The following is a 21,628-nucleotide window of genomic DNA, read 5'->3' on the forward strand; positions in this document are numbered from 1 at the left end:
ACTTAAATGGTCCTGACAATCAATCCTATAAAAACCAGTATTATTCACTCTAGATGCTTCTGGGATAAAAGGAAGGTACTGAATTCACAACATATTTATAATCAAACAATTCCTTTTTTAATTGGTACTAGGATTTGAATTTAGGGGCATTCTACATCTTAGCTACATCCCCAGCCAAATTTTATTTTTATTTTGAAACAGGGTCTTGCTAAATTACCACATCCTGGCCTCAAATCTGCAATCTTCCTGACTCAGCCTTCCAAATACTGGGATTAAAGGTGTGTGCCACTGCTCCCAAGTAGACTAACAAGTTATAAATATTGTATATTTTTACCTTTGTCAGATATGTGACTTAAGAAATAAATAAGATGATGCATTATTGCCTCTAATATATCAAGTACAAGTTAAACCTCAGAACATATTTGAAACACTGTTTCAGGTTGAAGAGGCTGCAATTTACAAAAATACCCACAAATAGAATCCTGTATCTGTGTGTCAATGTTAGTCTTGGATGACTAGGTTATTGGAGTGAAAATCCCAGGGCCTGTGTCCGATTGTTTGAATAGTAAAAGTTAATTTCTTTGGAATTAGTCCCTACATTCTCTGCAGTCAAACTTAGCCCCTATTGCCAGTACTAGGCAACCATTAATCTGCTCTCTGTCTCCATAGATTTGCCTTTTTTTCTACTTTTCATATAAATGGACTCATAATTTATCAAAAATGTGTTTCAAATATGTTCAGTATATATCACTTTGTCAGGAAAAAGGAAAAATACTCAACCATGTTTAATCAGAGTATGTAATCCAGTTCATAAAGCTGTCATTGGGCTTTCAAAAGCCACCCATTTTTAATTAACTGTTTCCTTTGCAGTATGAGTGCAGAAAATGTTTTGTGAACTGACTCATATTTTATCTGTACTTAAACTTGAATTTTGTTTTGAAAAAAGGGGATACACATTTTAGACATTGCAATGACACACCCTTCTCGGCAGCATGTAAAATCATTAATTTGTGGAATTACAATACAGACCAAATGGAGAAAAATATTTATAGGTGTTGAGGGGAAAATAAAATACAGAAAAGGGCAGCAAAAAGGAGGGCAGATATATCTCAAAACCAAAACTACTCTGGTAATTAAGAAACAGGAGAGCAGAAGAATAATTAAAGGGGAAATGTAGTGACTTGTGGGTTATAGGCAATGATAATTTCTTGAACTGCAGGCTGGTTATCTGCATGCATTTACCAAGCAACAATTCATTAAACTGTATGTACAGTCAAGATTTATGAATTGTGCTGTATGTATGAGGCACAACAGCAAAACACTAATATTTTACGGGGTGCTTCCATTAAACATGTAGTTGTAATCTGTTTAAAAACAGGTTATTCTCAGCAGTAACAAAATGTTTTAGATAATCATTTTCCCCCACTAAATATTATTAATTCATAAAATGTTCTTTAAAAACTTAAAAGTTATGCATGGAATAATTTTCCCACCCCCAAAAACCACTTCAAAAGGAAGTTTTCCTTCGACCTAATTTCTGACACATCTAGGGGGAAAAAAGAATATATATATATATATATATATATATATATATATATATATATATATATATATATATATATTACATGGGATTTCTGATTTCAGCATCTAAAATAAGTTGGCCCTGTGAAACGAAACATTTACCCTCAGTCTATGAGAAAGCCTGTTCAGGTGTCCTAAGAGTTTGCAAAGTCTGTTAACAGCGATTTAATTCACTCAATCTGGGATGCAATCACCCAGCAAGGTTTCATTCCTGTGGTGGGTTACTGCCAGCCAGGGAAGTGAAACCTCGGGGTTGTCACCAAGTCCCAAAAGGGGAGCAGGGGAGGTAACTTTCTCTGCAGGGGGGCTTCACCCTGGGAGAACCCAGGGGCCCCTGGGGTTGGGGTTCTCCCGAGGGTGTGGGGTTTGTAAAGGGGCAGCGGTCAGTGGCAAGCAGAGCAGGCTAAACCGGAGAAGTCTATGCATACAGATTTGATGGCGAGACGCGCACATCGCAGTGCCTTTCTCCAGCACTGCCCCAGAATCCACACGCATGTATTGTATAGGGTCCCCACCACCGCCTCGCCTCCTCAAGCGCATGGGAAATGGCCATTGGAATCCGCAGTGAAACGTCGCCGCTTGGGGGTGGGGGGAAGTCCTCGGGACACCAAAGCATCTACGTATGAACAGACAAAAAGAAAAGCATTTTTCTTTTCCGTAAAGGGGCCAGTTCGGTGTCATTTCTGCCGCGGCTCCAAAGGACTGCCGACTGCAGGAAAAGCACATGATGTCCAAGTCCCAGTATTTCTTTGCAACTTAAATGTCTGCTTTCCAGGGCCTCCCGCCCCGCAAGAGCAGCTCACAGGCCAGGAGGGACGGAGGCTGTGAATGCGAAAATCAGTTCGGGCAGGGCAGGGCAGGGGGTGGCAGGGAGGGAGGGAGGGAGGGAGGGAGGGAGGGAGGGAGGGGAGCGGAGCGGGTAATCTGTCTCCCCCAACGCCCAACAGGACGGAGCCTAGGCGGCTGGACTGCAAGGGGCTGCACTGGGAAAGGCGCCGCAAGCCCGGCACCCCGCCCCCGGCCCGCGGCCCGGGCCACCCCCACCCCAAATGCTCACGCAAGCCCGGAGGAGCGCTGTACAACAAAAACAAACACATCGCGCACACACGCGCACACTCACACACACGCACACACACCCACTGCAGAGAGCAGGCGAGCTAGCGAGCAGGCGAGCGAGCGGGGCTGGCACTTGAATAAGGCACCTTTCAGCAAGCAACCCGCGGCCCCCGCGGCGGCTTTGGCCTGGGGAAACAGGTTCCAGCGTCAGCACGCAGCGGGCTTCAAAGCGCCCCGGGCGGGGGTCCCTGTCTCCCCGCCCCCCCCCCCGCCCAGCCCACACTCAGGAGCGTGCACACGGCGTGACCACACAGTCGTGCCTGGCAACCGACCGGGAGGACAGTTTGCGAGCGCGATGGCGAGGGAACAAAAGGAGCCCTTCTCGGGCGGGCGGGCCGGAGCGAGCGGGCGAGCGAGCAGGAGAGCCGGGCAGGGAGCGAGCGGGGCGGGCGGGCAGGGGCCGCACATGGCCGGCGGCGGGGAGCGCGGGCGCGGGGCGCCCCCAGGCTGCGGCGGCGGCGGCGGCGGCGGCGGCGGCGGCGGCTGGGTACGTACTAGGGCTGGCTGGGCGGCGCGGCGGGGGCCACGGCGTTGCCGTTGGTCGGGGAGCCGCCCAGCTTGAGCTTCTCCAGGTAGGCGGCGTGCACGGGCTTGTGGCACTGCAGGACCTTGATGGCCTCGTCCACTTTGAACCACTCGCGCTTCCGGCCGATGCTGAGCGAGTCCTCCCAGTCCTCGAGCAGCTCGGTGACGGTGAGCACGTACACGTAGGTCCGGTGCTTGCGGTCCTGGTTCTGCTCGAAGACGCCGAGCAGGCGGCCCAGGGTCCCCTTGACGCCCGCCTCCTCGTAGACCTCGCGCACGGCGGCGCGGCCCGGCTCCTCCTCGGGCTCCATGCCGCCGCCCGGCACGATCCAGCGGTCGGGGTAGCGGCTGCTGCTCACCAGCAGCACCTCGTCCTCGCGCTCGCTGCGGAAGCACAGGCACGCCGCGCGCTTTTTGAAGCCCTCGGGGTCGTAGGTGCGCGTCTGGTTCGGCTTGCACTTCATGCTCGACGGCGGCCGGCCGGGCGGGCAGACGACCGGGAGGGCAGGCGGGCGGGCGGGCGAGCGGGCGCAGGAGGGCCGGCTGCGGCGCAGGAGACGGGCGAGCGAGCCGGGCCGGGGAGGAGGCGCCTGCGCTGCGACCGAGCTGCCCGCCAGCCAGCCAGCGACTGAGCCAGCCAGCCAGCCAGCGAGCGAGAGAGCGGGCGAGGAGGGAGCAGGAGACGCGAGAGCGAGCTCTGCACGGCGGGCGGGCGGGCGGGAGGGAGCGAGCGAGCGAGGGAGGGAGGGAGGGAGCGAGCGGGGGAGGGGAGGGGAGCCCAGCCCGGAGACCGCGCCGCCGCCGGCCCCGCACAGCCCAGACCAGACCAGGCGGCGGGGGCGGCGCCGGGCTGCGCGGCCGCGGGCCCTCGGTCCGCGGGGCGGGGCGGGGCGGGGACGGGGTGGGTGGGCAGGGGCACCGCGGTGTCCCCGAGACGCTGCCTGATTGGACGCGACCTGGCCGCCGCCGAAGCCGCCGCCGCCGCCCGGGCCCCCGACCCCCTCCCTCCCCCCCGACCCGCGCGCGCGCGCGCGCTCACGCAGCCCACCCGCCGCCGCGCCGGCCCGGGTTGAGCGAGGTGACGCGCGTCCGCGGGCGCGCTCCCGCACCCCTGCGCGAGCGCGAGCTCGGCAACACCAGCAGCAGCAGCAGCAGCAGCAGCAGCAGCAGCAGCAGCGGAGGGCAGGGGCGGGGGCGGGGGTCTCCGGGCTCCCGCAGCACCCGGCGCCGCGGGCCCACTGCGCAGGCGCCCCGCACCTCCCGGGCCGGGAACCTCCTGCCCGCGGGGGGGAGACGCACCGACACCGCGTCGTGACTAGGCTCGCGCCACGTGCGCCTCGCAGCCAAAACCTGCACCTGACGCTGCTGCTACCCCACCCGCACCTGCCGCCGCCGCCGCCACTGCTGCCTGACACAAGCACACGCGCGCACACACACACACAAGCTCATGCAAGTCTGTGCGTACACGCATGCACACACAAGCCCACACACACACTCACGCAAGTCTATGCGCACACGCCGTGGACCAGGCAGGACCGCATCTCCCAAGATGAAAGGCTCTGCCCCATTTAGACAGAGAGCAAGGCCCCTGTGCTGTGTTGTCAAAAGGACCAGCCCAACTACAGGCTCTTGACCACAGTGCCTTTGCTGAGTCACAGCATGCAGTTTTCCTCCAGCAACAGGTTCTCCACCTGGCCATGCAGCTTGGCGCAGCCGCTGCCCTTCCTGGAGCCCAAGCATCATCCCTAGCCTCTCTGCTCCTCACTTGCCACAGCAGTCGGCTCCTGGCCTCACTCCCTACCCCTTACAACACCCTGCACTGGGGGTCAGAGGACTGCAGAGAAAACCCCTCTCACAACACCCACACACACACATGCACCATAAGCAAATAGACCTGCCAGCAGGCCCCAGCTTCCTTCCCTAGCAGCTCTGCTGGCCAGTGTGGGCAGCATGCACTAGGCAACCCTGGGGATGCTTCCTGCTTCACTTTTAGAGGAAGCCCAGCATGGCAGGCTCGACCATGGCCACCTGCTGCCCTCTGGCCTCTCGGGTCATCCTGTCCTGCTGCCAGGAGATGCCACTTCTCTCCACAGCCCCCGAATGAACAACCTAGACCCTGCCCTCTCCTTTCCAAGTCCCCTGATCCCTTGGACATCCTCACAGACAAGGCCGCTCAGGTCCTCTCACTTTGATACCACAGCACCTTGGTCTCTCCCTGCGGGCAGCAGCCCAGGGGGCTGCTCACCGAAGCCTCCTCCCTTTGCCATCAAACCCTTTGGAGCGAAAATGGACTCTGGAGAGTAAGCACAAAGCAGAGAGGAAAAGGCCAGCTCCCCCACCTTGGTTCACACCCTGAATATCGCCCCAAAGTGAAAATGATCCCTTCTGCAAGGGCAACAAAATCCTGGCCTATCCAGAGCCCATGGCAGAATGGAGACAAAAGTGACTTCTCTAAACAGAGACACTGCCGCTGACTGCTGAGCCTGGTGTCAAGTGTGGGGAGCCATTAAGGTTTTCCCCTAAAAGAATACTTCTGTCTTTTGTCCAGAGTCAATAAGGTTCGGGGTCATGGAAAGTTCAAGGTCTAAGAGGAGCTCAGGTGGGATAGATTGACTTGACCGTTATGTGCACAGGTGGTGACAGCACGAGGGTTGGTTGACCTGGAGCTGTTTAAATAGGATGAGAGTGATAAGCTCTACTGATATCGGTCAGTAGAGATATCCCGGGAGTGTACTGCCGAGCCTTCCATGATAGAATTAAATACTTTTTGAATAAAATTCTTAGAATTGAATTCTTTTCATCCTCAGTCCTTTCTTCAGAACCCATACTTTTGCCGGCTGGCTCCGGCAGTGAAGGCCCCTGGGTGACCAAGGAAAGAGCTCCTGTGGGCATCCCACCCCCATCCCTGCACTGAAAACACACTGGGAACAAACCGTGTCCTGGGCTCTGTGCCTCCTCTTTGCCGGGCCCCCAGTCACACGAGCCACCCTAACAGCTAGAGGAAAAGACGCGGCCATCGCAAAGGCCCCTATAACCTCAAGAAAAGCTAAATGCCCGTCATATCTGTCTAGAGACACAGGTGGCATGATTTGTGGGTGAGGTGAATAAAGTGTGAGGAATCACCTCAGGACAAACGTCAAATCAAATTTCCCTACGGAAAGCCTGCCTTGCTGCCGTGCATAGGTGCATTCCAGAGATGATCCCCTGCAAACCAAATGGGAAAATGTTGGCATCGCCATAGCAATGCCAACCGCCAGGAAGCCTTCGAGCCTCCTAGAAAACATGGAGACGGGTAGAAAATGAAAACACTGCACCCAGAGCCCTGAAAGACAGCTGGACTGAGGCTAGAGGCAGTCCTGCAAGCCCATACATGGGAACTGTGTCTGCAGGGAGAATCAGTTCAAGAGGCCCCTGACAGCCAGGTCCTGGGGCTACAGGAGCCCGCAGGGGTTCGCTCCCCCCCTCCACAGTCTTGCCATCCCCTGGGTTCCTCCACCACTTCCTCGGGTGCCTGTGCTTATGCATCACGCCTAGGGAGAGGACAGGGAACATCCTCATAGGCAAAGAGGAGACATGGGCTAGAACCAAGGGCCTGAGTCATAGCATGTTTCTGGACAAAGACATCCACACATTACAAGTTGAATGCAACAAGGCAAGTTACAGGTCAGGTCTCTCTCTCTCCCTCTCTCTCTCTCTGCCAGAATTGGACAGTTTTCTTCGGCAGGTATGAGAGGAACATGACAAGGGGGGGAAAAGGTAAAATCCTTTTTCAGGGCAAAGTGCTGCAGGGTCCAGTTTATCTATCCCTGCTTCAGGGTTTCCCTAGTGAGGAGGAGCAGTGTCATTCCTGAATGGTGGTGGCACTCACTAGGCCGGGAAAGTACCCACTGCATCGTGCTCGGCCAGCCTGGGACTCCTTCCTCCTTGTCGCCAGGCTCCGCCATGAACTCAATTTTCCAGCAATGGACCAGGAAACCTGAAGTGAGCAGAGCTGAAAGGAGCTTGGAGCCTGGGGTTGCCCTCGCCTGGGGCCCTTGTGGCACCGCCCTGACAGCAGAGCAAAGCAGTCCGGGCCAGCTGGAAGATGAGAACCCCCAACAAGTCTAGTTCCTCATCCCCCTCCAGCAGACACTGAAGAAACTAACCAAGCTTTGGAGAAGACCGTCCTAGACCCATGGGCGGCCCCAGCAGAGCCGGGCAGCTGGCAGGGCACTAGTGGCAGGCGCCCGAGACGTCAGCTCAGCCAAGGGTAGCCCAAGACTTGCTCAGAGGAGCAAGCTCAATGCTTGACCCATGGGCTAGTGGCTCTTTAAGGCACTCGGTTTTGGGGCGCTGGGTCATGCCTTCAACGCTAGCTCATGCAGACATTAACCGTTAACTGCAATCAGAGTCCAACCCCAAAAAGAGGGAATCATTTGGCGTTCTCCGCAGCCAGAAGGAAAGGGACCAGGTGAAGCCACCCAGTCTTTGTGTCTTCCAGTGTGTGCAGCAAGCTCTGCGTTGAGCAGCCGCCCTGTTTAACTGGCGCCCCGTTATCTCTCAGAGACCCAAACGATTGCCGTGTCCATCTGATAGAGGAGTAAAGGGAGGTGCGTACGTAGGGGGAAGCTTGGTTTGGAATCCCAGGTCTCCCCAGCCTGCCCTGCGCAACATCGCCTTGTCTGGTGAAAAGGACATTGACCGAGAGCTCGGGTCAGCTGCGGCCTCCTTGGTGAAGCGCTGCCTCGCCTTCCTGGGGAAGGTGTTTGCTCAGGATCACCAAGTTCATGGAAAGGGATTCCTTCCTGTAGGAAATCAATAAGGAAGAAAGAGGATCTGGTCGCCCTTCTAGCTCCCAGCATTGAATGCTTGTGCCTCCTCCCCATGCTCCCTAAGGGCTGGATGCTCTGACTTTCCTGAGAGAGCAAAGGAAACAAAGGGATCCCGAAAACAAGATTGTTCCCCCCACCCCCGGTCCCAGTTCTGTCGTCCCTCCGGGCCAGGATTTGCATCCATGGGTGTTCTGCCTTATTTTATGTACTTAGTCTTCCTTTAACCAGGAGCCAGCAAAGGGACTATCACAGTCCCCTCCCACAGATGAAGAGCCAGGCTGGGGTGGGTGAAAGTAGGAAGCCATGACCGTGGGTGGAGCTGGGAATGAGACTCGGGGCTGCCCAGATCCTCAGCTGCCCCTCTCCCACAATTGCCCACATGCACAACAGCTCGGGGATCCTTTGGGTACAGGCTTCCTCCTTGGCACTTGGGAGGTCCTGGCCCCCAGGAGAATGCAGCCTCCATTGGAAGTTCTGGGACTCCCAGGGCCAAAGCAGGGAGGATCTGCTCTGAACACCACAAGCCTGGGACACTTGCCCTGCCTTTGTCAAGCACCCAGAATTTGCAGGAGCACACATTGAGCAAATGCCCCAGTTTAGCCAGTGCAGTGGGGCATGCCTGTGATCCCAGTCCTTGGAAGGAGGCTGAGACGGAAGGATTGTGGGCTGGAGGCTGGCAGCAACAACGCGGTGAGACTCTCAGTAACTAAGCAAGACCCCGTTTCAAAAAACTAAACACAGAATGGGGATGTAGGTCAGAGGAGTAACACCCCTGGGTTCAATCCCCCTTCCAGGGGAGGAAGGAAGCACTGACGGATGGACGGACCTGTGTTTGGGGATGTGGATGGTGCTCAGTGGCAGGGAGCTTGCCTAGCCTTGGGTTCCATCCCCAGCACCACAAAAGAATATGTACAAACTGCCTGTACACATCATGAATGTGTTTGCCTCTCCTGCTGGATTGCTCCCTGAGGGGACAGGTCCAGGATTCATAGTAGGTGTCTGTCGGCTCGCCATCCGGGACACCGTCTGCTCTGACCAGAAGGGCAGCGATCAATATGTGTTTAATGCATTAATCTTCTGGGGTTGACACCGGCTGGGCAAGCGCCGGCCGTGGCAGCCGCTGCTGCCCTCTGTGTCGGAACATGCAGGGGCCCCGTCGGGTGTCCTGCGGGCTGGAGGCCGCCGTGGGCCACCTGCCTGAGGACCCCAGGCCCGCCTCACCCTCCCTGGAACCTCCTCCTCAGGGCCAGAGCTTCCTTCTTACCCCCTGCCCGACTCCAGGCACTGTTCCCGTGCTGGACTTGGGCACCAGAGTGGCCGTCGCTCTGCCCACGCGGAGCGTGCCCTCTCATTTTCCCCTCGCGTGCTACTGCAATAAGATACTGTGTAGGGTAAATCACAGGGGCGTAATTGAGCGGCGTGGGAGCCATGCGGTGCTCTGGGACAGTCGAGTATAACCTTGAGACTGATGTTGACAGACGGTGCACCTAGGCTAGGATGCGCTGCACCGGGCGCTCCATTTATCTTCTTTGATTTCATCTTAAGTAAAGCCCTTCAAAGCAGATAATGTCACTCCCAGTTTAAGATGGAGAATATTGCCATCCAAGAAGGCATTATGTAACTCTCCCCGCCAGCTTCCCCCTGTGGCTATGTGCCTCAGGTAGCAGAGGAGATCTCAGGGGCTCTTCTCTGATGCTGCAGGGGCAGGAGGAGCCTGTGGTGCTGCCTGGGTGACCCTGCTGGCCTGGCCAGAGTTCCCCTCTGGGGCTCCCTCTTCTGACTGCCTGGGGCAGCCCATCTCTCATCCCTACCCCTAGAAGTCATTCTGGCGCCTTCCCTTCAGCTCCTTTGGCCAAGGGCTGGGAATTTCATTCCTGCATTCCTGATTACCAAGGCTGCCAGGGAAGAGGACTGTTTGGGGTCCTCCTTGTAGACACAGATGACTTGTTGCTGACAGCTCCCTTGGGGTTTTGTGGAGGGTGGACCCTGGGGTGCCCGGGGCCTCTGTGGCAGGGCTGGTTTCCAGGTGTGGCGGGACACCTTCCCTTCCACAAACACCAGACCCGCCCAGGAGGGCAGATAGGTGACCAGGAGTCCTTGTTGCCACTGCAGCCGCGGCCTCCGCTTGTGTGCCCACATGTCCACACACTGGTCCCTCAGATCAGAACGGGATTCCCAGGGTTCTTGTGTGTTCTCAAATCTCACAGGTTCATTGGAGGATGGAAATGAGCCACAGGCATGTGATGTTTGTTATCAATATTCTGATTCTTAAAATGATTCTGCTTAGCTGCGCTGAAAGTCTTCAAATGGCTCTAGGAAAGTCGATCATTCTGGAGAGCTTCTTCCATGTCACTGTGGCAGTGTGGCTGTGGCCATAGAGACTCATCCCACACCATTATTTAGGAATTCATGGACTTAAAAGTGGATTCAGGGTGTGCCTCAGTGGTAAAGCACTTGCCTAACATGCAGGAGGGCCTGGGATCAATCCTCCATACCGCAGAGGAAAAAAATGAGACTTAAGGAAAAAGCTTTTTCATTTTTCCTTTCCATTTCCAGGTTACTTATTTCCTGGCAACTGTGGAAGTCACTGTTTGCATTTGCAGTTTCCCCTAAATACAATATTAAATCTCCTATGTTTGATAGCAGTCAGACCCCTGGTGTCTGAAATGTCCATTTGTTCAACTTTTACCAGCAACCTACCTTTTAGAAGGACTCTTCATGAAGCCACGTGTTGCATACAGGCACATGGCCAAATGCTTCATAATTCTAGTCCTTTAGCACACACTAGCTTCTAGAAGAGTTTGCATGGCATCTATTGCCCAGAAGCCATACCAATTGTACTTATGCAGAAAGATTCTACTATCTTCCCTCCACTTTGGAAATGGGTAATTTTGCTATCAATGTTTCAGTATGAAATATATTATTCAGCAGACCTTCTATGGTCCCTACCATATTTCATATGGAGTCTTAGTTCACAACCATCTTACAAGAAAACAAAAAAGGAATGTAAATTCTGAATTGTAAATCATCACATGGTACATATGCTCTGCCACATGGAGGAAGAAGAAAGAGAACACAAAGAAATAGAAAGCAACGAGGACATATTAGCAGAAGTGGGATCGGAAGAACTGACTCCTTGTATATATAAACATGCATAGCTATACTGAAAAGCCCCTTTATTTGAATATTCACAGCCATGATATCCTATTCCTAGATATATATACTTTTCTTTTGAACACTTGCACAGTCAAATTAGAAGTCTTCTACTCATTCATTAATTTCTCCAGTTAAATTTGTGTCACTTTTGTGCATGGATCACTTTTTATTTGTAAAGCCCAGATGAACTTCAAAAGTCATCCCATGTGAGAACATCTCAGAAGCCAAGAAATTAATTAGGAAGGCCATCATCCATTTTGTAGCTGAATGATGCAGCTTGAATGTCAGTATGACACTGCTGCTTAAAACTATTGGAGAAAGGGAGCTGGAACAGAAGCCAGAAATTGTCAGTGTAACACATCAGCAGTGAGCCCTGGGGTCTACAGGTCATTGAGGTGTCATGCAGCTGTCTGCGCAGAAAAGCATGGAGGCAGATTCTCAACTCCAGTAACTTATAAAGGCTTGTTAAAACTGTTCATTCACACACACACACACACACACACACACACACACACACACACAATTAGAATTTTAGAATTCAGATTGGAAGCCAGGCATGGTAGTACAAGCCACTGCATTTGGGAAGTTGAGACAGGAGGATCTTGGTTCTCAGCCAGCCTCAGCTACTTAGTGAGGCCCTTTGCAACTCAGTGAGACCCTGTTTCAAAATAAAAGAATAGAAAATAGGGCAGGGGGTGTAGATTGGAGGTCGAATGCCCGTGAGTTCCATTCCCAGTATAAAAAAAAAATAAAAAGAATTCAGATTAGAGCATGGAGCTGGCTCCATGTGTTGGGACCTGTCAGACTGTAAATCCTTAAGGAATGACAATCACAACAAGCCCTTGTTTTTCATAATAAATTATTTCAGTTTAATTCATAGCCACTACCAGCCATTCCCTGGTTTGCATGTATGTTGTGGCCCCACTGGAACTGAAAGCTCTGCCTCATTAAAGAGCAGAGACCAAAGGGACAGCCTGCCTGGGAGGGAGCCCTTCCTGCTGCGCTTGGCCTCATCCTACCTGCCAGTGTCCTTTGTTGTTCCTGTTGCACTTCAAGCTTCTGTCTTCACCTCTATATTACAATTAATCTTCACTACTCAATATTTAGAATTTGCTGCACTGTGCCTTTAGTTGTGCTTATTTTAATTTATACCATAGAGCTACATGTGATTACTGCTAAGGCAGAAATTATTCCTCATCCTCTTTAGTCGGTCAGATAACACAGAAAGTTACTTTAGCCGCAACAACCTCAGTACAATAATATCAGTGTTTTGGTTTTCTACTGCTGCAGTTAAAAAAAAAATCACCGGAAACTTGTGACTCAAAATGCTACTCACATTTTTCACTGTCTTCATAGGTCAGGTATCTTTTCATGGTTCAACTGAATTCTTTGCCTAGGGTCTCACAAAGCTGAAATAATGTCTGTCAACTGGCCTGGGATCTTATCTGGAGGCTCTGCCAAAGACTCTGCTTCCAAGCCCATGCAGGTTGTTGAGTACATTCAGTTCCTTCTTCTGGTAACCATACTAATTCTTTTATTATTCAAATCTTGGTGTCTCTCTGATCTGGAACCAGTCCTATTCCCTTTTTTTCTGATTTTAGTTTAAAATGCATAAAATATGTACATGAAGATGAATATGTATGATTATAAGGTAAAAACTTATGCAACCACAACCCCAAATAGTGAAATCAAATATTGTTAAAACCCTGGTACCCATTATGCCTCCTTGCCTGGCCACAATCGTGTATCTCCTCCATAGATGTACTATTCTGATCATTGCTTAGAATCTCTTCCTTGCTACTTATTACAGCTTTGCCATGTATAAAAGGACTCTAAACAAACTAGTTCAGGTTCATTGTGGGGTTTTGTTTTTCTTTGTTTTTTCCTTTATAGAGCCATATCTCTGCTCTGAGGTTTTATTGCCTTATAAAACATATGCCAAGAGGCTCCTAGGAACATTTGGAAACACTCTTTCCAGGTTAAAGAAGCAACTTATTTTGGGCTTAGGAGTAAAGTAGATGCCAGGATGTACATGGGAGATAAACCATTTCAGTAACTTCAATAAGACTATAGTCTTATGATATTTTATGTGGGTGGAATCAAACACAGTGTAGGATAGCAACAAGGCCACAGTGATATTTCATGTGCCACCTCTTATTGGCTTTGGGAGATATATTTAAAATTTACTCTTTAGAGTTGTATGTGTGGTACACTATAGGCTCTTGACAAATGGTAGATCCAGTTTTTGTGAGACATTGTGAATGTTGGAAGGAAGGATCAATGTAATTAAATTCTATGTACAAAACATAGCACATATACAGCACATTTACACAACTAGCAGCATCCGCATGTATTAGATTATTAGATGCTGTGAGGAAGTGTTGGTCTGGCCCGGGAATTGGGCTTTGACAGTAATTAGAATGCTACAGAGCTAAAAAATATGGTCTGAAATGTTGAAATTAATAATTTTAATCATGATGAAAGTTACCTCATACTGAACTAGTCTATGTTTCCCCAAAAAAGAGAGTCTAACTCCTGGTAGGCATCGTAGGAACATGGTTATATTTGAGTTCTTTGAACCACAAATGTCTAAATTAATGATGCTTTTTGTGTGTCTGGTGCTGGAGATTGAACCCAGGGGCATTCTATCTACGAGCAACATCTCCAGCCCTATTTTATTTTTATTTTCAAACAGGGTCTTGCTACATTGATGAGAGTCTTGCTACTTGCTGAAGCTGTCCTCAAACCTGCAATCCTTCTTGCTCAAGCCTTCCAAGTACTGGGATTACAGGCATGCACCACCATGCTCAACATTGATGATATATTTTAAAAGAAAAAAAATCAAGGGCATTAATGCGAGTTAACATTTATTGAGTATTCCCTTTTGTCTTAGCTATTGCTCAAAACATGCCATATATATATATATATATATATATATATATATATATATATATAGTCACTTTATTTAAGACTTACAGTGCACTCAGTAGGTAGATAGCCTTAATGATGATCCTTATTCACAGGTAAAATTTTTAATTCAGATGTTAAGCAACTATTCTTTTATAATACAGCTAAGAAATTAAGTATCCAATAATTTATCCAAATTGATATCTGGAACTTCCATACCATTTTTTGAGGGTGGAGAAGATCCTTTTTTGAGATTATTATTATTTTTTTAATTTAATTTTTTTAACAATTTTTTATTGAACATAAATAGTATACATTTAAACTATATTTGGTGCCCTCTTCCCCCCGCCCCCGTTTTCCCTTCCCCCCTCCCACCAATGGTTGTCCAGGTTAAACATGTGTTACATCACTGGCCATCAGGGAGATGCAAATCAAAACTACTTGAGATTCCATCTAACCCCAGTCAGAGTGGCAAGCATAAAGAAATCAAATAACAACAAATGCTGGAGAGGATGTGGGGAAAGAGGAACTCTTTTACACTGTTGGTGGGAATGCAAACTAGTTCAACCACTATGGAGATCCGTGTGGAGATTATTTAAAATTTACACAATTTGCAAGAATAGTGCAAAAAAATTCCCATTTATACTATGCTGAACCCTAAATCTCAGTTGTTAACATTTTACATATTTGTGTATTCTCTCTCACTCTATTTCAATCTCTGTCTCTGTCTAGGAGTCTGGATTTATCTCTGTATATTCCCATATACACAAAGATACAGAAATACACACACACATGCATTTATATTTACTAAACAATTTGAGAGAGCTTTAGAAATGTACTTTCACCTTAAGTACTTCAGACAAAGACAGAGATATTGAGAATAAGTATATAGATATGGAAAATGTTAACAATTGATGTATTAGGCTGAAGTATGATACAAAGACTTGCTTGTATTATTCTTGGAACTCTTTTGTAAGTTTGAAATTCTCTTACTAAAAACAAGGATACTCCCTTACATACATGAAATATGGTTATCAAAATCAGGAAAGTCAGCCGGGTGTGGTGGCGCATGCTTATAATCCCAGTACTTGGGAGGCTGAGACTGGAGGATTGCAGGTTCACAGCCAGCCTCAGCAACTTGTGAGGCTCTCTGAAACTTAGTGAGACCCTGTTTCAAAATAAAGAATAAAATAGGGCTGGAGGTGTAACTGGGAGGTAGAATGCCCCTGGGTTCAATCCCCAGTACTGGAAAAAAAAAAAAGAAAGAAAAAGAAAAGAAAGAAAGAAAATAATTCAGGAAAGTTGCATTGATAAAATACAATTATCCATCTTGTTCGTGGACTTTATTCAAACATGGCCAATTTTCCTAACTATGTCATTTACAGAAAGCTTTATAATTTTCTATCCTATGATCTAGCCTAGTACCATGCATTTTTATTTAGTTGTTATTTCATGTTAGTCTTCTTCAGCCTGAAATAAGTTCTCAGATTTTCCTTGTCCTTCATGACCATAACAGTTTTATAAAGTATGGACTACCTAATAGAGTGGCCTTGAATTTGCGTTTGCCTGTTTTACTAGCCTTATGATTAGATTCAGCTTATACATTTTTGCCAGGAATACTACAAAAATGATAGTATTTTCTACTCACTGCAGTATATCAGTTGGCACATGAAATCTACTCATTCCATAACTAGTGATGTCAAATTTGGTCACTTGGTTAACATTCTGTTCACCAGGCTACTCCAATGTAAAGTTATTATTTTTCTTTGTAAATTTAAATGTCCTTTGGGCAGATACTTGGAGCCTATGGGCATACCCTGTTTTACCCATAGAAATTGTTGCCTAAATCCACTAATATCTGCTCACTGAAAATGATGCTTTTTTTCTTTCTTTTTTTATTAGTACTGGGGATTGAACTCAGAGGTGTTCTACCTCTGAGATAAACCTTTAGCCTTATTTTACTTTTTATTTTGAAACAGTGTCTCACTAAGTTGCTGAGGGCCTCACTGGGTTTCCCAGGCTGATTTTGAAACTGCAATCATCCTGTCTCAGCTTCCCAAGTATTGAGATTTCAGGCCTGCACCACTGTGCCCAGCTAAAATGATGCCTTCCTAATTCTTTCATTTTTCTGATTTTTAAAAAGTAACACTTGTTTGTTTAAGTGAGAAATAAAAATTGTGTATATTTATCATGTATATTCATTGAAGAATGGCTAAATAAAGCTAATTACCATATGCATTGCTTCAAATATTTATCATTTATTGTACTGAGAATGCAAAATAGAAATGCAATTTTTCTTCCTTCTAGCCTTTTTATTTTTCATGTACATTTTATTTTTATTGGTGCACTGTAGTTATACATCTTAATGGGGTACAGGATGGTAGAGACATACATACATGCACACATCACTCAGTCAGCCCTTACCCAGTTCCCACCCCATTCCCTCTCCACTCACTCCTTCTCATGTTTTTTTGAAAATAAAACACATTGTTTTGAATATACTCATCATGCATTTATTCTTGACTTTATTCCTCCTGAGATTTCGGTGTCCTTTGACTGCTATCTCTCTGGTGTCTCCCATGAGCCTTTGTTAACTGCCTTTCTTCTGTTTGCCTCTCTAAGTTAAACTGTTTTAGATTCCATACATTAGTGAGATCATGTGGTATTTGTCTCTCTGTGCCTGGCTTAGTTCACTTAATGTAATGTCCTTCAGGTTCATCCATGTTGTCACACGATAAATATACACAATTATTATTTCTCAGTTAAACAAATGCCACTTTTTAAAAAGCAGAAAAAATGAAACCATATATTGGCTACTGTGAAAATGCTGCAATGAACATATGTAAGTTGCCATTATATTGTAATGAAGAGATTCCCCAGTGTTCTCATTTATTTATTTACTTGTGTATTTCTTTATATCAGTATGGGTCTTCGATATGCATTTTATTCACTAAGTGATAGTCCATTAACCACTATTTAATTATATATACACATATATACATATATATGTATATATGTGTATATATATATGTGTGTGTATATATATATATATATATATATATATATATATATATATATATATATTGTGGTGCTTGGGATTGAACCCGGGGCATTCTAACTTCATGCTATATCCTCAGCTGTCTTTACTTTTTTGTTTTAAAACAGTCTTGCTAGATTGCTGAGAGCCTCGTTTAATTGCTGAAGCTATCCTCAAATCTGCGATCCTTCTGTCTCAGCCTCCCAAGTATTGAGATTACAGGTGTATGCTGCCATGCCCAGCTCCATATGTGCATATGAAAACAAGTGATAGTTTTATGATCATAATTGTTGTTACTATCAAATACTAGTGACAATCAATGAGATCCGTCTCTGGGAAAAACAGGAGTACAATATTAACCTTTTCAAGCTGAGACTAGAGCTTGCAGAAGTAGAAATATGAGAATATTATGCCATTAAAAAATCAAGATGCATAAAATGTCTAAACATAAGATCTAAAACTATAAAAGTCCTAGAAGAGAAAATTGAGAAGCTCCTTGACATTAGTCTTGGCAATGATATTTTGCATATCACATCAAACTGAGGCTATAAAAATGGAACTGCATAAAACTAAAATTTTCTGCACAGCAAAAGAAATAGTAAAATAAAAAGTCATCTTACCGACTGGGGAAAATATTTGAAAGCCATATAAATGACAAGGGGTTAGTATCCAAAATGTCTAAATACTTCTTACAACTCAATAGCAGAAAAAGAAATATTTGTTTATTTTTATGTTATTTTTTATTTTTATTTTTTATGTTTTTATTGGTGCATTGCAGTTATACATCTTAATGGGATACAAGATGGTAGAGGCATGCATGCACACATCACTCATTTAGCTCAAAAAATAGACAAAGGAGCATTCTGGAGGTGGAGACCTGAGGATCGCGGTTCACGGACAGCCTCAGCTACTTAGTGAGGCCCTTTGAAACTCAGTGAGACTCTGCTTCAAAACTAAAAAGACTAAAAAATAGGGCTTGAGGTGTAGCTCAAAGGTACAATGGCCCTGGGTTCCATCCTCAGTACTGCAAAAAAAACAAAAGACAAAGAATATGAACAGACATTTCTCCAAAATGATATCAAAGTGGAGAGACATGTATGAAAAGGTACCTAACATCACTAATCATCAGGAAAATGCAAATAAAATTGAGTATAAGATATCACCTCATTCCAATTAGGATTGCAAAAGCTAAGGCAGTAGCACAGACCTATAATCCCAGTCCATGTGAGACTGAGACAGAGGATTACAGGTTCAAAGCCAGCCTCAGCAACTTAGTGAGATCCTCAACAACTTAGGGAGACCCTATTTAAACACAAAAAAGGCTGGAAGTATAGCTCAGAGGTATGCTCCCACAGCTTATAAAAGAAAGAACGAAGTAAGCAGGATGTGGTGGTACACGCATGAAATCTTGGTATTTGGGAGACTAAGACACAATGCAGGTTCAGCCTTAGGAACTTAGAGAGACTCTATTTTAAAATTAAAAAAATAAAACAAAGCTGGGGATGTGGCTCAAAGGTAAAGTACTCCTGGGGTAAGGAGTACTTTAAACAAATACATAGATACATACATACATAAAAAGACAAGAGAAGGAGTGGGGTATAGAGTGCTTGCCTAGCAGCCTAAGGCCCTGAGTTCTATCCCCATCCCTGCCAAAAAAAAAGTCAAGAGATAATAGATATTGGTGAAGATGTGGATAAAAGGGATGTCTTGTACACTATTGCTATCAATGTATTTTGGTTTAGCCATTATGGAAGTAGGTATGGGGTTGCCTAAAGGAATTTAAAACACAAATACTATCTGAACCAGTAATTTATCTTCTGGGTATATAATCAAAGATGAATTATGACCTTGTAAAGATTTCTGCACTCCTATATTTATTGTAATATTGTTCACAATAGCCAAGACATGGGATCAAACTACTGTCTGTGGACTAATGCATGGATGAATAAAAGGTGGCATATATGCACTGTGGGATGTTGTTTAGCTATTTTTAAAGAAGAGAACCTGACATTTGCAACAATACGGATGGATGACACGTTGAGTATTATGAACTGGCACCGAAATTTAAAATGTTGCATTATCTTTCTATTAGTTGAAATCTCGAGAAAAAAGAGTCAAATATACAGAAACAGAAACAGTAGTTTCTAGGGACAGAGTTTGAAAGAGGAAATGAATAAATGTTCAAATGACACAGAGTGGCATAATGGTATAATGAACAAATGTAGATATAGAGCATACAATAGTAGGACTATACTTGGTTTCTTAAAAAGTAAATTTTGTCAGGCATGGTTGCACACACCTTTAATCCCAGTATTTGGGAGGCTAAGACAAGAGGATCTCAGGTTTGGGGACAGTCTCAGCAAGTAGTGAGACCCTGTTTCAAAAATAAGAGATAAAATCAGACTGGGTGTGTAACTCAAAGGTAGAATGCCTCTAGGTTCGATCCTCGGTACCACACACAGAGTAGATTTTAGCTGGTTTAGTCAGAAAAAAAACTATGTGAGATGATGGATATGTTGATTTGCTTCAAAATTATAAGTATTTTAATATATATAATATACATACATACATATGTATGTATCCCAAGCATGTTGTAAACCTCAAATATACACAACAATTAGATACCACATTTTCTTTATCCATTCATCTGTTGATGGACACCTAGCTTGGTTCCATAATTGTGATACTGTGAATTGTGCTGTGATAAACATAGATATGTACGTATTGCTATAGTATCTTTTGAAAAGACGCATGGGATTTTACTCATCCACAAAGAATCGAAATTATGTCATTTTCAGGAAAAGAGATGGAACTGAAGACTATTATGCTACGTGAGATCAACCAGTCACAGAAAGTCAAGGGTCATATGTTTTCTCTCATATGTGGAAGCTAAATAGAAAATAGGAAACAAAAGGGACTTTAGATAAATGAGGAGAGAGACCAGTAGAATAGTTGAAAGGGGCTTGGGGAAGAGAAGTTGGGAGGAGAAAAAGGGTGCTAGATGAAGGAAACAGTTCAAATAATGCCATTTTCATTTATGAAGTTATCAATACCAATCTCACTAATCAGGATGCAGAAAGGGAGGAATCAAGATGGGATCCAGAGAGAAACACTTTTAAGTGCTGTGTGCATGTTTGAATCACTTTGAACCTCACTATGATGTATAATTATAATGAATAGAAACACGAAGGATGATTCCAGAAGCAGACCTCAAGCTTTGGTGTCTGACAGGATTTTAAGAGCAGCAACGACTCCTACAACCCCATGCTACTAGAATCCCATCTCTCCACTATTATCACCTCAAACTCCCCGCCCCGTGCCGTAATGATAGGTATTTTGTCATTCATTAGGCTTAGAGCTGATAAATCTGGCAAACAGTGCCTGTGAAATATGAGACATTCAGGAAGTGTTTGCTGAATGAATAAATTCAAGTGTTGATTAATTTCAAATGACTCGTTTGGGTAATTGAGAGAAGGAAATTGAGGGGAGGAAATTCATGCTCAGAGACAAAGAAAGCATCCCCATGATCGCACATTTAGTAAGAGGTGGAGGAAGAATTCAATCTTTTTCGGACCCATGAATCTTGGGTTGAGTTAGTCTCTGGATGTTAGACTTTCCCAGAAACATTAATGCGTACAATTTCATTGTTTCTCAGAGTTCAAGCAGGAGCCCATAAGCATCGACTGTGTACCCAAGATTGGTTCAAAGATCAGGTAATTAATTCAATATTTATTGATCACTTACTTTGTAGCTCTGTAGGCTCCAGGGATAACAGCTGTGTCACTGATGTTTCATTCTAGTGTGGAGGAGAAGAAATAAAGTAGAGATACTTAAACTTTGAAATAGTGAAGAAAGGAAAGCTTAATTAACAGAGAATTGTCTGCCATGCATGTGTATAGAGGAGAGAGGAGATTAGGAGATGAGACAAGGTTTGCTGGATTCAAGAGAGTCTGGAATAAATATATGTGATCAGAGGTAGAGTGGGATATAGACTGGAGTAGAGGTGGGGAATTAGAAAGTAGTGTCCTGAAGAAAATTAGCCAAAAATTAGGATGATTGAAGTAATTCCAAGTATATTTTCTAAGCACAATGGAAGGAAACTAGAAATCAGAATTAAAAAATGAGAAAATTTACAAATACATAAAAATTAAATGACATGGTCTTATACAACTAATGAGTTAAATAAGAAATTAGAAAATATCTCAAGAAAAAAAAAGCCAAAATATGGGCAGCAAAAACAGTACTAAGGAGAGGTACATGGAAGGAATCCCACCAAATTATGCTATGTGCATATGTGAATGTACTCCTACGTATTTCACTATTATATACAATTTTAATGTACCAAAAATTAAGAAAAATAAATGAAAGATATACAAATTGAAAAGAAAGAAGTTAAAATGTCTCTGTAGTGGACACGATTTTCTGTTTTTGTGTGTGTGTGATGCTGGGGATTGAACCAAGGCATTCTACCTCCGAGCGACACCCACAGCCCTAT

At 45.9% G+C, this 21,628-nt stretch overlaps 2 protein-coding genes across 2 annotated transcripts in view; one reads left to right on the forward strand and one right to left on the reverse strand.

Annotated features, from left to right (window-relative positions):
• GSPT2 (G1 to S phase transition 2) overlaps positions 1 to 21,628 on the forward strand; it is a gene marked incomplete at both ends in the record, with an annotated part of 310,245 nt that overhangs the window by 144,259 nt on the left and 144,358 nt on the right. The window lies entirely within an intron of this gene.
• Positions 3,192 to 3,686, reverse strand: NUDT11 (nudix hydrolase 11; the record flags this gene model as incomplete). The annotated part of the gene is made up of 1 exon (XM_080719190.1): positions 3,192 to 3,686. The coding sequence occupies one exon, from the start codon at positions 3,684 to 3,686 to the stop codon at positions 3,192 to 3,194; it is 495 nt and encodes a 164-aa protein (XP_080575316.1).

Source organism: Muscardinus avellanarius, assembly GCF_963383645.1.
Source record: "Muscardinus avellanarius genome assembly, chromosome: X".
Taxonomy (NCBI): Eukaryota; Metazoa; Chordata; class Mammalia; order Rodentia; family Gliridae; genus Muscardinus; species Muscardinus avellanarius.